This window comes from Stegodyphus dumicola, chromosome 1 (genome assembly GCF_044657685.1).
Source record: "Stegodyphus dumicola isolate Sdum_Otavi_A_Nest chromosome 1, ASM4465768v1".
NCBI classification, from domain to species: Eukaryota; Metazoa; Arthropoda; class Arachnida; order Araneae; family Eresidae; genus Stegodyphus; species Stegodyphus dumicola.
This window is the reverse complement of record NC_140768.1, coordinates 190,083,263-190,100,367: the sequence shown is the minus strand read 5'-3', so window position 1 is coordinate 190,100,367 and position 17,105 is coordinate 190,083,263. Positions and strand designations below refer to the sequence as shown.

The window sequence follows — 17,105 nt, the reverse complement described above, 5'->3', positions numbered from 1 at the left end:
CAAAAAGGTTGTGTTTAAAAAAAATAATTGTCGTTACAGGTATACCAGTGCAGGGACTGCTGCCAAGTGATCCGGAGGCGGGATTGCCCTAAAGAGCTTCACAGATGTGGAACCACCAAGTGTCCGTCTTGCGGCCAGTTTCTCGTGGCTGCTGAGCACCACTGTTATTTACGATGTGTTGCTCCGAAGAAGTTCGAGGACAAGTTCATTTTCTTTGACTTTGAAACGGACCAGTCTTCCGGGGAACACCTCGTAAATTTCGCGGTGGCTCAGTACGCCGACGGCACAGAAAAAGTGTTTCCGGGCTACACGGCATGCCAAAACTTCTGCGCCTGGCTGTTCTCTACACAGCACAAGGGCTTCACCGCCTTAGCTCATAACATGAAAGGGTAAGTTAAAAATACCATAGTTTGCATGCTTTTTAAGTACGACTATTTTTTCAATATTATTCATATTTTTTTTTTCTTACAGGTTCGACTGACAGTTCGTGATGGCCTGGCTCCTGGAGCAAGGCACAGCGCCGGAGGTGATCCCTAACGGGTCTATGATCATGTGTGTAAGACACCCTAGTCTGAACATTCGGGTTATAGATTCGTTAAATTTTCTACCGATGGCGTTGGCCAAGCTACCGGGATGCTTCGGTCTCACCGAATTAAAAAAGGGATACTTTCTCCATCTTTTCAACTCCCGAGAAAACCAGAGTTATGTCGGACCGCTGCCTGAGGTCCGGTACTACAGCCCGGACACCATGAGTAGTCCAGCCCGAAAGGCATTTCTATCCTGGCACGAAGAGCACAAACGGGATGTATTTCACTTCCAAGCAGAGATGCTGGCCTATTGCAGGTATATTTTTTCCCTCCTTAATTCTTATTTATTTAAGATTTTGTTTTATTCTTATATTTTATATTTCGTATTTTTAACACTTTCTTTTAATAGATCGGACGTGGACATTCTTCGTCGCTGTTGCCTGGAGTTTCGAGCCCAGTTTTTGGATGTGGTGGGTGTGGATCCATTCCAGTAAGTTATTTTCTAATTTATTTTATACAATAATGATCATGTTTACAGTTATGTTCTTATAGAATAATCATGCTCATGAAGTTGTTTCTTTTCTTTTCAGATACGTGACCATTGCGTCAGCCTGTATGGCAACGTATCGGAGTGGCCACATTCAGCCCGACACGATTGCCATGGTGCCCACACACGGCTACGTCAACTCCACGAATTACAGCCCTGATTCGATCCGGTGGTTGGACTTTGTTGCTGCTTCGGAATCGCCGGAATCTCGGTACACGGTTTCTGTCAAGCAACGCAAACCGTCTATCAGTTTCAGGTAAGAAAATATAACCATTCTTTTTCTATGTGATTCTTTTGAATGATTTTACACTTTGAATGTTTAATTTACATGTGGAACCCTATTAATATATTTGTATTATGTTAGGGCTGTTTCTTCCATGGGTGTAGTTCATGCTATGACGGGGATACCATCCACCTCTTAAAAGGAGTTTCCATGGCAACTTTAAGAGAAAAGACAGAAGACACCACACGAAAACTTCGAGCCCAGGGTTTCCCCGTGATAGAAATGTGGGAGCATGAGTTTTAACGACAGAAGGAAGAAAATCCAGATCTCCAAGCTTTCCTGGATCAACACCATTTGAGGGACCGGCTCAATCATCGCGAGTCATTTTTCGGAGGACGGACCAATGCCCTCAAATTGTTCCACGAGGGAGACGCAAAATGTATGGATTTTACCTCACTCTATCCATGGGTTCGTACTTTTTTATTATTTTAAAACCTTTTCATGGATGATGTGTTTTTCTGATATTTACGTATGTTTTTATGATGTGTTTTTCTGACTTTTTGCTTTCATTCACAGGTGAACAAGTACTGCGTCTACCCCGTGGGACATCCAGAAATCATCACGGAAATCTTCGGGGATCTAGAACACTACTTTGGCATCATTCAATGTCGTGTGATTCCTCCCCGGAACCTATATCTTCCGGTATTTCCATACCGATGCCAGAAGAAACTCATGTTCCCCCTGTGTCGAACCTGCGCCCTTCATCAAATGCAAGCTCCGTGTACCCACACAGACGACGAAAGAGCTCTTGTCGGAACGTGGGTATCGGAAGAAGTCAAGCTGGCGATAAAGAAAGGTTACCGCGTCACACATGTAAGTATTTAAAGATTATTTAAATTGTTTGTCATAACCCAAATTTATTTCAAATCTTTTGTCATAACTGAAATATATTCTTTATTTTCTAGATTTACGAAGTGTATCATTTCAAAGAATCGTCTACTTCCCTGTTTCGTTCCTACATTGATCTTTTTCTGAAGATCAAACAGGAAAGTAGCGGATGGCCTTCGGAGTGTGTGACGTCTGAAGACAAATTAAAGTATATTCGCCAGTATGAAGAAAGAGAGGGCGTTAAGTTGAACGAAGGAAAGATTTCCAAGAACCCTGGGCGTCGCCAAGTTGCCAAATTGGCCCTAAACAGTTTCTGGGGCAGGTAAGATGATTTCTTTTGTATTTAAATTTTTTGCAAACATTTTTATTTTTTAATTCGTTATGATTTATGTTGGATTTTGTTTTTTTCAGATGGGGTATGAACGTCAACAAAGGACAGCTTACGTATGTGCATACGGTGCCAGAATTTAATAAGATGATGGCTGATCCTACCAAAAAAGTAAGTTTTCTGATCAATTTTATTATTCATGTATTTTGAGCTGTGAACTCATGACTCTTCTATTCTTTTCAGATGAAAGATGTCTTTCTGCCCACGCCTGAGGTGGCTGCCATTTGCTGGGAGTCTGCGAAAGAGTTTGTGCCGCAACATGCCTCGACCAACATTTTTCTAGCGATGTTCACAACAGCTTGGGCTCGTCTCAAGCTGTACAGTGAAATGGAGAAGATGGGTCGAGACGTCCTGTATCACGACACAGACTCCATCATCTACGCTACCAATGGTGGCAATGATCCTCCCTTGGGTAACTTCTTAGGGGAATTTACCGACGAACTGGATGGAGATATTATCAAAACCTTCGTGTCACGTAAGGACCTTTAAAAAGTTCCTTATTTAATATGTACCAAAAAAATGTTTAATGCATATTTTTTCTGTTATGTCTTTTTCTCATGATTTTTTTTCAGGAGGTCCCAAAAACTATGCGTACCAGACGGCCACTGGGAAAACCTCCTGCAAAGTGAGAGAATTTTGTTGAACTTGCGCAATTCCCACTTGCTGAATTTTGAAGCCATCAAAAGTCTGGTATGTAGTCTAAACCAAAAGGATGTCATAACCCCTCCAAAAGGCACAACCCCTTCAAAATTACCCGAGAACCAAAAAGAAGAAAAGTTGTGAATAAACCCGAAACAAAAAAAATACAAAGTTGTGTTGGACAAAAGAGTAATTCAATCAGACTTAAGCACCTTACCACTTGGCTTTTAAAAATAACTTTTGTAAAATGTATGGTATGTACAAAAAAATGTTTGTATGTAAAAAGATGATATGCACAATATCATGCATTTGTGTGTGTATAAAAACTTATTTAGAAAAAAAAAAAGTAAACAGAAGTTTGAAAATTATGGTGTTCTTTTTTTTTGGGGGGGGGGAAGGATTTCATAAAAGGTAAGTTTTTTTAAATATTTTGTAGAAAATAAGGGTTATGATTATGTATATATTAGTTTAATCAAAAAAGATTTTATATATTAATTTATCAAAGAAACACAAATAATCAGAAATTAACTTTTATTATGAACATTTCATTACAATTTCAGCCATAGTTTCGAAGAGGATTTTCTTTTAGGTCTAGCATACATAGTTTTTACACTCATTAAATGTTTGTTTTTCACAAAGTCTTGAGGAAAATTATTCACATTGAGTACATTTTTAAACTGTTCAAAGGCAGTAGGTCTTTCAGTTCTATTTCTCAACAGAAAGTTTATCAGTTGAACAATGTTGGACCCAGAAAACACATAACCGTCCAGAATCAGTTCTTTATTGTGTGTCCAGGAAATCTGATGTTCTTTTAAGAAATCTATTATTTTTAGTGCCGTTCTTTTCTGTTTCACAGGAACAGTCTGCATAATTTCCTTTTCTACATCTGTCTCAGAAAATTGTTCAGGCGGTTGTTTTTCAGACGCATTCACATGAGGAAACGCAACATACTTTTGCAGAACCTGGATGTACAATTTGGATTTTTCTTCATCGTCCATTTTCTTTTTTAAGATGTTTTGAATTTGGGTATCTAAATCACTCAAATGTTCATCTTCAAACTGGTGCATACGATCCAGGGGCAGCAGGACAAATTTCTTACTGTGTTCCATGGAGAAGAGAGGATAAGACACTGACTGCTGCAGGAATCAGGAAAGATAGAAAACCGTCACCTTTTTGAACCATAAGAAGTCTTTTCTTAAAAAGAGGTACTTTTTTGTCCGCTAATTTCCTCAAAGTTCTTTTAAAAGGGACGAGTCGATTTTTGACGCGTTTGGTGATGGGTATGTTTCCTTTTAGAAGATTTAAAACACATTCACAAACAGATTTAATGAGATGATTCGGACACTTTTTTAGTACAGCTGCTTTTATTCGACTTTTTCCTAACAGTTTTAGATAATCCACATCCTTCAGATGAGACATTCTGATGACAAATGAGCTCTTTTTCTTGCACACTTTCTTTTATATAGGTAGCAAATGCAGCCGCTTTGGTTAAAGCACAGCAATTAAATCCTTTTGCATGAATCGAACATGTTAAAGAACGTTTCTTTTTTAAATTCTCTATCTTAGGACAGTCTAGATTTATGATGTCTCTACATAATAAATTTTCTAAAAATAATTTCTTTTCTAATCCTTTCACGTATATGACAGAGTGACTAGATGACAAATATTGCAAAATAATACAAAGATGAGTATAAGGTAAAACGCCCTCATTCCAATTCATGTGATGACGATTTCTTGTGACCCAAGCAAAACACTTTTGCTGAGATCGTGATAATGTTTTCCAAGGCTGAGGATGTAAAAATGACCAGCAACTGTGATATCCTTCATACACGGTGTAAAAAGCTAATTCTTTAACAATGTTACAATGAGGCATCCACTGAAAACCTTCGAAATCGATCACGATGGGAGAAGACATGTTAGCCATTCGACATCTCAAACTGAAATGAACTATCGGGGCTGGTAGACATAGTATTAATCCCCAGGAAAGATGCCTGTACGAAGGTGAAGCGTTTCACTTGTTTCAGGTCGTAAATCAATCAGCAAGTAGCTAAATGGAGTTGAAGTAGCATCCTGAAAAATTTCTTGAAAGGCCTTTACTTCTCCGGGGAATATTTGCATAGCCAAATGCATAACTTGACTTTTAACTCTAGGATTTTTGTATAGGAAGAGGTAATGGGAATTTAAATGAATATTTCTCATCTCCTTGCCTTGGTGAAAAAGATTTTGCGTTATAAAAACGACTGAAAGGTTTCGGTGATGACTTCCTTTTGTAAAAAGTTTGCTTAAGCGAGTATCACTTGCTAATTCAGACATTAAATCGTCTATGATAATTAAAGCATCTTGGAGAGTCTGCAGGTTAGATGGTAATCCTTCTTCAAAATTTACGTTTTTCATGGAATTAAAAAAGAGGTTGATAACTTCCGTAGCAATAAATAATATTGGTCCGCATGGGATGGAACATTTTATGATCTATCAATTTCTTCACAAAAACCGTTTTTCCCGAATCAGTAGGTCCGCTCAGAAGACAAGTAGAAGGATGTACGAACTTGGTTAGTTCAATTTTTGGAAATGAGAGGGACTTTAAAAACATTGACTTTTATACTTTACAGAAAATCTCTAAGCAGCATTGTAGGATATTGGCAACCAGAAGACATTCGCTCCTTGAATCCACAATATTTTTTTGTAAATTCAAAACAGTGATTTTTGAAAACATGTAAAGAGTTTTGAACGCACTCACAAATCGTTTCTCAACAATGTGTGTGATTTAAATAAAAATTCGAAAATTCGTGGCATTTGATAAATCCTATTGAATCAATCTTTTGATATATTTTATAGATTAAGTGTAGTTTTATTTTGAAGACAGTTGAAATCTTGTTTAAATGTCCATTGCAGATGAGTCCAAAGTAGGATACCCATACTTGAAAATATCCACGCGACTGAAAATACAGCAACAATCGTTTGTCGTTCCATGTTCGTGTTCGTGATTTTTTTTACAAACTGTGCTCTCACTATGTAGACCTTTTATACCCCCAAAAAATGCCCTTATTTCTCCAACCCTTATCTAATAAATACAACTATATGAATAAAGTAATATTTTATTTAAATAGGTGTAGAAACAATACAAAGAAAATACAAGACACAAATTGTTTTTCAAATTAAAGCAACTTTATTTTTTAAAAATCATGCCTACACCATATCGTTTTTTGACAAATTAAAATATTTGGAAGTCGTGATTCTTTCCAGCTAAGGGTGATACAATGAGTTCCATACAAAGTCCTTGACATTGTTTAATAATAAAATAAATACAATAATGTCCACATACATTAGAAGTTAAACTCTGAAGCGATATCTTGTTCTAGCAAACATGACGATATTTCTTGACAAAGGATGTGATATGTATATGTATGGCTATAACTGGATATCAATTTATCAATCACATCAATGTACTTTCGTGTATTCATTTCGGTAAAGTATTTCCACATTTTTGTTTTTAGAGTCCGATTAAATCGTTCTACGACAGAAGCTTTGGTTGTATTATGTGTCGTGAAAAAGCGAACGTTTCTCTTTTTCAAAAAATTTTGAACTTGTTTATTGGTAAACTCTTTCCCTGCATCTGTTTGTAATGATTCGGGTGTACGTTCCGAAAATATCTTTTCGAAAGCGGATTGAATGGACACAGATGTTTTATCTTTGAGAGGGATAGCCCAAGCGTATTTCGAAAGGATGTCTATACAGGTCAGCAAATATTTATATCCATCATTAAAAGACGCCAGGGATTGCATATCCACTAAATCAGATTGAAATTGCTCGTTTAAGCCTCCTACGATGACTCTGTTCCTGGGAAACTTGTGCCTCAAAGGCTTGTGCAAAGTATAAGAATCCTTGGTTTGCAACTATTTCTGGATGTCTTTTGTTTTTACGTGACCTTTTAAAGCACGATGCAAAGCAGCAACACCCCCGAAACTTGCGGGGACCTGTGGATCTCGATAGGTCTGAGACAGAGCTGCGTTCATTGCAACAGTTCTTATGATCTAAGCGTACGCTGATATTCATTTATATATGTTTAACTAAAACAGGGAAATAATGCCAGAGTTTCTAATAACTTGCCGGTATAAAGATTTTAGAAAATAGGTCTAACACATGTACAAGACAGAAAATGAATGTTACTTAACATCTCAAAGGTTGAACAAGTAATGATATATATGTTTAAGAACAACCATATTTATACTCTATAAAAATCAATAGGTTTGTATTCAATAGGTATATTTAAAATTTATGTAAGTGTTCATTACAGATTAATTCTTTTAAATAAGGTCTGAACCTGGAGACAGTCATGAGATCATTGTAAAATAAAGTAACATTTTATTGAATATCCTAATTAATTTACAAATATTCATAGTATTCAATACCTAAGACACCATTCGTAGTACAAAATGTGTTTCTTACTTCATCGAGTACATGGTTTAAACAAACAGATTTTAAAAATTCCTTGGTAATGTAGTGAGCAGGTTTCAGTAACATTAAATAGGATTCTTCACCCCAAATATTTCCGTAAAATTGTTTGACGATGTCAACAGCATTGAATCTCAGAGCAATGGAATTCACAGTTTTTGTTTTATGAATGAGTTCTTCACAGTCTATGCGCTTGGGATATTTTAGTTCTTCTTGTTGGTTAAGAAGCTCTTCAAGCGACGTCTATAGAATAATTTGGAGACGTGCTATTCCCATAGAAATGTCAAAAGATTGGGGCAGATTTTCCTCCTTAACAGGTTCGTCGGATATGCTTTCGCAGGCTTCACAAAAGTTCATGTTTTGACAAACGAGGTTGGTGACAATGTCACTGATACGCCTAAAGTGGGTCATCAGTTCTTCCCACTGCGTAGTTGTAATGCTGAGGCTACTTTTTTCATCTCCTTGAGCAGAAAGTTGTTTCAGAGTGAAGTGGGAATCCTTATATGTGACCACAAAGTTCTTGGGCAACTCCAGATTCAGTGTCAGCAGGTCTGGTTCCTCCACTATCATGTTGGTTGCGAGAACATTCAAACACCATGGCTCAAAGTTCACTCCACGTCTTGTCGGATAGTAAGCTTTACCATATTTGGCATACTCTCGGATGTGAACAGTCACTTTTCCCTTGTAAATGCTGGGTTCCACAAAGACATTGTTTCCCATGTGAGTGAGCTCCTCTGGAATAGCCTCTTCGGTAAAGAGTCCTTTGCGCTGAAAGAAAAAAATCAGTTAGTATATAATACATAAAAAATATGGTCACATACAATATCAACTTTAATATTATACATATAAAAGTACGTATAATAATCATATAAAAGTACGTATTAACTTACGTAAATACGTACTTTTTTCTCGAAATGGGATGTTTCTTCTGCTTTTCTTTTGGTACAAGAGCTAGCTGATTCTCTTGGAACATCATGGCTCAACACTTTATCGTTCAAAGGCATAGGTTCATTCTCAAATAGGTTTTCCATCTGAAAAAAAAGTAAAGACAAATTAAGCACATATTGCAAATTCAACTATTTTTTAAAGATTAAAAATCTAAAAACAGTAACTTTTCAAAACGTTACTTACTTCTTTGTTGTTTCGTGCCTGATCCATTCGAAGTCGTGAAGAATGGTTGTCTAAGCAAAAGCAGGTACGTACACTCAGGGCGACAGGCAGGAAAGAAATGCGGAACGTTGCTCGGGATAACCTTATATCGGGTAGGAACTCTTTATTTCATCTGAGCGGTGATTGGTTGAAAGACGGTGAGGTCATATTTCAAAGAATCTGATTGGTTCACAGAAAAGTATCCATACCTCTTAGCGGAGGCATACAAAGGTGTGATACAGCAGACGCCATTTTGTAAAACAACATGCCCCAACAAGAAATGGATGATGTCATTCCAAACACGTTGTTCAAGATACCGTTGCCACAAAACCTAAAAATATATATTCGATGCCGCAAAAAATAAAAACTTTGAAACATAAAATCGTTGCCACAGAATCAAAACGAAACTTTGATGATGTCATTCCGTCTACGTCATTCCTTCCATCTACGTCACTTCCGGTTGTCACGTGATCCAAGATGGCGGAGACCACGCCCCTTTTCTGTGACGTCACTTCCGTCCGCCGAGTACGGGCGCTTACTACTAACAGCATATATTTAGAATTTCCGCACTGGAGATAAAATTGTTATTTTCCGTACAGTGCTCGCTCTGAACTCGTTGAGTTTGTTAATCAGAAATTCATTAAAGTTTTACAAAATATGAAATAGATCAAAACAAATTCGAAATTCGGCCGTCCAGATGCCTATGTTCGGGTGGAGGATTACATTATTTAAAATTGATGGCTCTAGATATTGTCGTTTTTGTTACAGTGCGAGAGACATACATGTATTCATGCAGATTCTTCATTATTTAATTTTTTTACATATAATACAGGGCGATAATATTTGGTAACAACAATTAAAGAGACACGGACATTTGTAGTAAAACAGCGCAAAATGCTGCTTCGAAACTAACAGCCTTTCTAGGCTACCGCCCCTTTGGGGTAATAAATTAAAATAACAGTAAATAAAAAAAATTATATGCATAACTAAAAATAAATTAAAAAATAATCACTATAAAATACAAGCAAAATTAATTATTACGGTTAAATACAATTTTAATATTAGAATTAAATTTATAAAAATTTGTAAGGATTCAAAAGTGTTTATCACTATGATGTATTAGGAAATATAATTGAAATAAAATCCCTTTATAGAAATTGTGCTATAATACTCATCTATAATTTAAAAAAAGCAGCACAATTTAGAATTTTGAACAAAACTTTCAAAAATTCGTTTTTAAATATTTTAGTATTTTTTTACTTATTTACACCAATGAAAAGCATAAAAATTGCAAGAGAAAATAGTTTGTTTGAAATTTTCTATTAGTTCAGATTTGAAATATTATTTTCTAAAAGAAGTAGTTACAAATTTCCTTACAGCATAAGAAAAGCTAAAAAAAATATCCAGTCCTGAAAGCATGCAATAGCTTTATAATTATTTGGAACGTTAATTATTGCTTGATAAATATGCTAAATTTTAAAAAATCAATCTCAATTTCAAAAATAAAAATATGTAGAAATTCTAATTTGGGAAATGAGGCGCTACAACCAGCTTTTTCTTGACAATTAATTATACACGCTGCAATAGGCAACCAATGTCAAATTTCTGCAAGTCGTCCCTACTCCTCCGGATGTGATCAAGGTGACAGCCGCCAACGCCTCAGACGAAGGAGAAAACCCGTTTGGGTTAGTCTATTTCTTATAAAGTCCATGTAGTTAAATTGCAAGTATTGGTATTCTCATCAAAGCTAGCGTTAAATTCGACCGTTAAATTGACGAGACGGCTGTTAAAGTAAGGACAGGTCTAACACTTCGCGTTAAATAAACAGATAGTTATATTTCCGGCAATAAACATGGCGGAAGGTTTTGCGTCAGTTTTAGCTGAAGCGTATTTGGATGAAACTAGTGGAATTTCTCTGCGTCGGCAGCGAATTTTCCGTGATTGAAGCAATGTATTCGCTTTGCATACAATGAAGATAATGGATAATGAATTATCGTCAGGATTAATGAATTCCGGTCCCAGTAGCATGTCGTTGGTGAGGTGAGTTCAGCTTCGTATTTTTCCATAGAATGTTAGAAAACTTACTCTTCGCATTTCTTCAAAATGTGTATTTTTATTTCACTGTCACTTATTGACTATCAACTGATTTTATAAATACAAAATCAATTGCGGAATGTGCATGTGTTTGTGCAGCTAAGTGTTCTAATACTGTTTGTGATGTTTCTTTTATTATCGCAAATAGTTTATACTGTTTGTAAAATTTTATCCTACATTTCATGTAAACTTTGTGCTGGGTTATCACAAAGGTTAAAAATGCAATGTGCCTTATTTTTATTTAATTTTACTGTACGACTGTAATTTAAAGTAGCATTCCATTTTGATTCTGATATAATGTCGTCAAATCTGTTAGACGGCGCCAGTGTTAAAAACTTGATAGTGTGATCTAAATTATAAATAATTTTGGTTTTTCCTTATAGTAAGATAAATATATTCTGTATTTTTAAGGAATTTTGAAGATGTTAAGTATTGATTTAAATATTCGACAAATTGTTTTGATCCCGTTATCATGCTTTATCTAGTAGTAAATCTTAATGTTGTATTTTTAAGTATACTTACTTTAAATTTATTTAAATGTGTGAACAGGAAATATGTTTTAAGTAGCTTTACAAAATTAATTACTTTTCCTTAATTTTGTTCTATTTTCGTATAAAACTTAAAATTTATCAGAAAATTGCATTCTTAAAAGTGTGATTAAATTCATTTCATTAAATACTGGTGCTTTAGATTTTAATGTTAAATTTCATGCATGATTTTGTTAAATTTGCAAGTACATTTTAAAGAAAATCAATTTGTTCATAAATTTGTCACTGCTCATAAATTTGTCATGGGAGATCTCATGTTCAGCTAAATCAAATTTACTTTTGTGTGACCTTAAATCTGAGCCACCAATCGTAAATCTGTTTTGGCCTATTAATAATTTTGAATGAAAAAACTTAATGCTACTGTGAAAGGAATGGTCAACTGATCTTATTAATCAATGTCTTATAGTTATTGTAATGATTTGCAGGATATTTCATAATGTTGATGTTGCATATGTTTTACTCTTCTTTGTTATCAAATGCATAAAAAGAGTATATTCCTAATCTGATATTTCTTCTTTTGTAAGAGTGTTATATATCATGATGTGATACTTGGGATTTGTTTTTAGAGTACATAACAGTAATATTTTTTTGACATGCTAATAGAACCAGTGTATTTTATTTACTTATTGCTTTAAAACACGTTTTAAGTCAAGGCTATTTTTTTCTGCCCAGTATGCACATAAAACTTACTTAAGTACAAACAAATTTTAACAAATTAATGAGATATATGTTTTAAATTAGCTGCTTTAATAGGAAAAGAACTAAACTAAAATGATATACCTTGAAAAATTTTATTGAAAATAAGAATATTATCTTAGCAGTGTTGGAAGATTTATTAAAATGAATTTTTTGCATTATTTTGACATTTCCAGATGTATTCATTTAAATAAAAATCCAGTAAAGTAAGATCATTCTATATAAAGCTGTTGATTTATAATAGAAAAAAATCAAATTACTGCTGCATTTTAATAAAATTTTAATATAATGGAATGAATTGCACTACGTTAGAAAAAAAAAAAAAAAGAGTTAAAAAAAATTCTATTTTTGCATTATTTTCACTATATGTGTTTTGCATATGCTTGTTACAACAGGACTTAATCTATAGATATGTAACTAAATGATATTTTTTTGTTTTTACATATGGAAATTAATTAATAAGAAAAACTGTGATTTAAGCAGTGGTATAGATTGAATCTTATAGTTTATGGAATTATCATTAAATATTCAGATAAGTGTAATATTAACAGCATATGTATATGTTTTTTTCATCATTTAATGCCTGTAAATTCTTATAAATTTATCAGTATTTTTTCTATGTGTTATAAAATGTAGCTATCAGTAACAAATAATTGATTAGCGATCGTCCGTTAAGAGAAGATCGTTATTTACCCTCCTTGTCGTGAATAGGGCCCATAGATCTCTAAGCCTTTACCTTACTTTCTTGAACGTTCTCGAAGTTCATCTACCAGTTCGTCAAATCATGGGCCTTCAGAATCTTAATTTTCTTATTTATCTTATTAAGTGTCAAGTAAGCAACTTCAGAATCTATTTCCACATACGGATATGGGGCTAAATAAGCAACTTCCTCCATTCCTCTAGGGTAATAAATAAAAGAAACATCATTATCCGGATCCGTGTCCTGTATGGCTATTGTTTCAGAAAAGCCCAGTACTGGCTTGCTATGGGTCGCACATCAATTGCTCACAACCTCTTTTCGTTCCTTTTTTTTTTTTTTTTTTTTTTTTTTACGTTAACTTATGTTGTGGTAACTTCAATAAATATTTTGTTTGTTTTATAGATTCGTTTCCTGGAATATTACTTTTAGGTTTACAACAGAACAGAAGGCGCCCGAAAAGGGACGTATTCTCGTCAAATGAGACTATAGGATAAGTTTGAACATTTTTCATAATTTGATTTATTCTTTGATATCAGTAGAAAAGTAAATAGATATATAATATATAAATATGTATTTCTTTTAATTTGCCTCGGACCTCCAAATAAAAATCCTATCCGTGGGCCGGGTAGAAACTTCCGGCGGGCCGTAGTTTGCCCTAGAATGTTAAATAATAAAGTTTTAGCGAACACCGCTAAAGAGCCAAAGATGGCCCCCCAAACCTGAATTACAACCCTATAGCGTGGCTACAATACGAGGTCTACGCTAGAACATGGATGACGAGCAGCCTGTATCTCTAGTAGCTGTAATATGATTGGCTTATTTAGACGAACTTCCCCAACTCTCGAAGGTTACTTACCTACCGTAAGGATCCCGCCGATGGTCGCTGTGATGAATGTCAATTTAACCAACAGTCCTTATGGTTACTGGAGTCGTGAAATTTAGCGATCGTCCGTTAAGAGAAGACCGTTATTTACGCTCCTTGTCGTGAATAGGGCACTAAGTTAGATATCCCAGCTTACATACTCAGCAGAAAACTTTAAAATCCAAGCTAGAAGGACTTGATTTAAATGCAATAAAACATCTATCTCTATATATTTCATTGAATGAAGAACCTGATCTTACAATTTATTCAGATGCTGATTGAGGAGAAGATACTGAAGATAGAAAATCCACATTGGGAAGTGTAATTTTATTAGGAAGCAAATGTATTTCGTTGTTTTCAAGGAAACAAAAGTGTCTCTTTATTCTCAGCAGAAGCTGAATACCGTACGTTCACGAATACCAAGCGCCACCGAATAAGACTTGCACCCAATTTTTCGATGCACCAAAAATTCCGCGAATATGGCGTGCATATTTTTATCAAGCCCAAAAAGTGGCAAAATGTTCAAATCATCTTGATTGCTTAAAAAGGTCTCGTTTTGTGTTTCTTTATTTCCAGTTTCCAATCAAACTATCGTACGTTCTTCTGTTGTAGCGATATAGACAATGAAGAAGCAAGTTTTGCTTTTCCTCGCGATATCAGTTTTTTCTCCAAGCGCTGCAACTTCAGCCACCTGTAAGCAGACACTGACTCCAACTGAAATGACAGAAACAACAAGCTCCCTCACTTTTGTCTTGGAACTGGTTTTATGTACCAGAATTCCTTCTCAGATGAGCTCCAGTGCTGCTTCTTAGTTCAATGTTATGACTAAGACGCCAAGTTCGGCAAAAACCATTCAGAGAATAATAGTTTGGTTGAAAGTACCGGTATATCCTTTACAAATCCCTGGCCAGGATTTATTATTTGAGGGTACAATAGCATCATATAACGTTACATTTTCTGGGGATACCGTAGCTTCAAAAAGAAATAATTTATGCAGACCGAACTTGCGTTCATCTGGCCTATATTTCGCGCAAGTCGATTAAAAAGTTATATTTAATGATGAAAACAAGCATAATTTATTTGGAGCAGATGTTAATCGTAAAATATGGAAACAATCAAATAAAGAATTTGAATTAATAAACCTTTGACCGACAGTAAAGCATGGCGGTCGTTCCGTTATAGTTTGGGGGAAGCATGTCTTGTGCAGACGAAGGGAAACTACATTTTATCGATGGCATGGTGGTCCATACGGTATATATTAAATTTTGAAAAAAAAAAAAAAAAAAAAAAAATTATACGCTAGTGCTCAATTTAAGAGATTATCGATAGATTTTGTGTTCCTGCAGAATTATGTTGCGAACCATAACGCTATAAACACCAGACTTAAATGGCTGGTTAATAGAAGGCATATATCATTGCTGCAAAGGCTGCTTAACAAACTTAAAAGGGACAGGGGAATGAACACGGAAGCGCACGCGCCCACATACACCACAAAACGAAGAGGGGATTCGAAAAGAAGTTGATGAACCGAAAATTAGGGAACTGGGAGATGATTCAGAATTTATACATGGAAATATGATGAGGATATCAGCCAGAAGAAATTGAAAGCTGCTAACTGAACGTATAGACAGTTGCTTGCAGTGACAGAATAAACAATGGAATATGACATCAGTCAGGTTTGCTGATGGGGAACTACAGAAGTTTTACAGAACAGCTGAAGAAACTATTAACCCTTTGCGCTCGAGGCGCTTTTCTGTGCACACTGTCAATTCTGAAGGTTCAGTCTCTTCTGTACAATCACTTTGGCTTCCAGATTCGCTATCGATTATTCGGATTTTTCGTCTTCTTCCTCCTCTAACGTCGTCACTATCTTTATCACTTCCGTCTTCGTTCTCATGGGCAAGCTGTCTATGTAGTGATGTAATTTCGTTCGTTATTGCCGAAAAATTATACTCATCTTCGCTAGAAGTAACTTCTTCGTCGTGTTTCATACTTATTGGGCTCAGTAAAGAAATACTGCGATCGGCAAGAAGGTTGAGTTCGAACTGATGTCGAAGACAGAGTCCTACCTGCGGTCGCAAGTATTTTTGAGATAAGACATCCTTATAGCTATTCAGACACCTCGTAATATGATCTACAAAAGGCCAAGTAGATCTCTCAAGCGATATTCCTTAGGTCGTTAACCCTTAGCGCTCCGTACGTTTTTGTACCACTGCCTACCAGCAACTCCGGCACATTTTCGCAGCGGAATGCAGCATCCAGAGTATCTGCCCAAAACTTTCTTGTAAATATTTTACCAAAGAAAGGTATGTGACTATTCTTCTTAATTGACCAATAATCCTGCATATTCGCCAGGGGTATCGTACCCATATTGATAATAACTCTAATAAAAAAGCCCAAAATTCATCCTCTTCCATCGCACGCCACGTTTTCCAAATAGAATTACTAGATATTTCTTTATTCTTTAGAACATTTTCTGCGTAATTGTTGGTTTCTTTTATAATTTCATTTACCAGTTCGTTTGTGAAAAATAATTTGAAATATTGTGTCGGCTGCACAATATTTGTAGGAATGTGTGGTCCAATGACCTTTGGCGATACACTAAAATGTATTCTATCCGGAATATCTAATTCTTCCGTGACATCGCGCCATTCATCTAAGTGTTCCGGCGACTCTTCGCTTTCACTTTCAATAACTACCATTCGTCGTCTCCTTGGTAGTATAATTTCGGAACCACTACTTGAAGTGTCAGAATTATAATCAACATTGTCTTCCACAGTATCTTCTAACAATGAAAAATCAAACACATCTTCACTATCACTATATATTCTTCACAACTCTATATTCTCATCACAATAATTATTTTTCTCCATGTTGCTAAACTATAAAATGGGTCAAATAATGTTTCAATCGTAACAGTAGAGAGAATGAGCACATTTTAATTACACATAACAATTGCCAACTCTGACGATTCTGTAACATCTTAAACCTAATCATGCCGAAAACATTGAGCTCCGCAGCGGAGCCTACGGAGTTACGGAATAAATGACGGACGGCTCCGTAGCGATTAAATTTTATTCATCAAAGATCTCTGGACCAACCTTTTGCAAGTCACTGACATTTGCAAAAAAGTAAAAGTTATTTTTGCCTCCACTAAATCACACATGGATACTGCAATCTTTGAACTTCGGCAAAAATTAGAATAAAAAAATATTCTACAGAGAGATTATTTCAAACTGCCCCTCAGAACATCACACTACAAGAAATACTTATATGAAGATAAACAACATTTGAGGTTATGTATATACTATATCCATCAGGCTTAGACCTAAGGAAAATCAGAAAATCAAAGAAATATTTTAAAATCCAAAACCGGGAAAAAACTATACAGA

General features: G+C 35.4%; 3 protein-coding genes across 3 annotated transcripts; 2 read left to right on the top strand and 1 right to left on the bottom strand.

Annotated features, from left to right (window-relative positions):
- Positions 1–1,454: 1,454 nt before the first annotated feature.
- LOC118198120 (uncharacterized) lies at positions 1,455–2,268 on the top strand. Its single transcript, XM_085811514.1, has 2 exons — positions 1,455–1,765; positions 1,874–2,268. Exons 1-2 carry the CDS (start codon positions 1,735–1,737, stop codon positions 2,191–2,193), a joined length of 351 nt encoding a protein of 116 aa, XP_085667640.1. The 5' UTR covers positions 1,455–1,734; the 3' UTR covers positions 2,194–2,268.
- LOC118198119 (uncharacterized) lies at positions 2,269–3,544 on the top strand. Its single transcript, XM_085811507.1, has 3 exons — positions 2,269–2,507; positions 2,597–3,048; positions 3,146–3,544. Exons 2-3 carry the CDS (start codon positions 2,757–2,759, stop codon positions 3,214–3,216), a joined length of 363 nt encoding a protein of 120 aa, XP_085667633.1. The 5' UTR covers positions 2,269–2,507; positions 2,597–2,756; the 3' UTR covers positions 3,217–3,544.
- Positions 3,545–7,552: 4,008 nt separating this feature from the next.
- On the bottom strand, positions 7,553–9,448 carry LOC118198117 (uncharacterized). The gene is made up of 3 exons (XM_035369722.2): positions 8,796–9,448; positions 8,567–8,695; positions 7,553–8,432 (listed from the first exon to the last, which is right to left on the bottom strand). The coding sequence occupies exons 1-3, from the start codon at positions 8,820–8,822 to the stop codon at positions 7,908–7,910; spliced, it is 681 nt and encodes a 226-aa protein (XP_035225613.2). The 5' UTR covers positions 8,823–9,448; the 3' UTR covers positions 7,553–7,907.
- Positions 9,449–17,105: the final 7,657 nt, after the last annotated feature.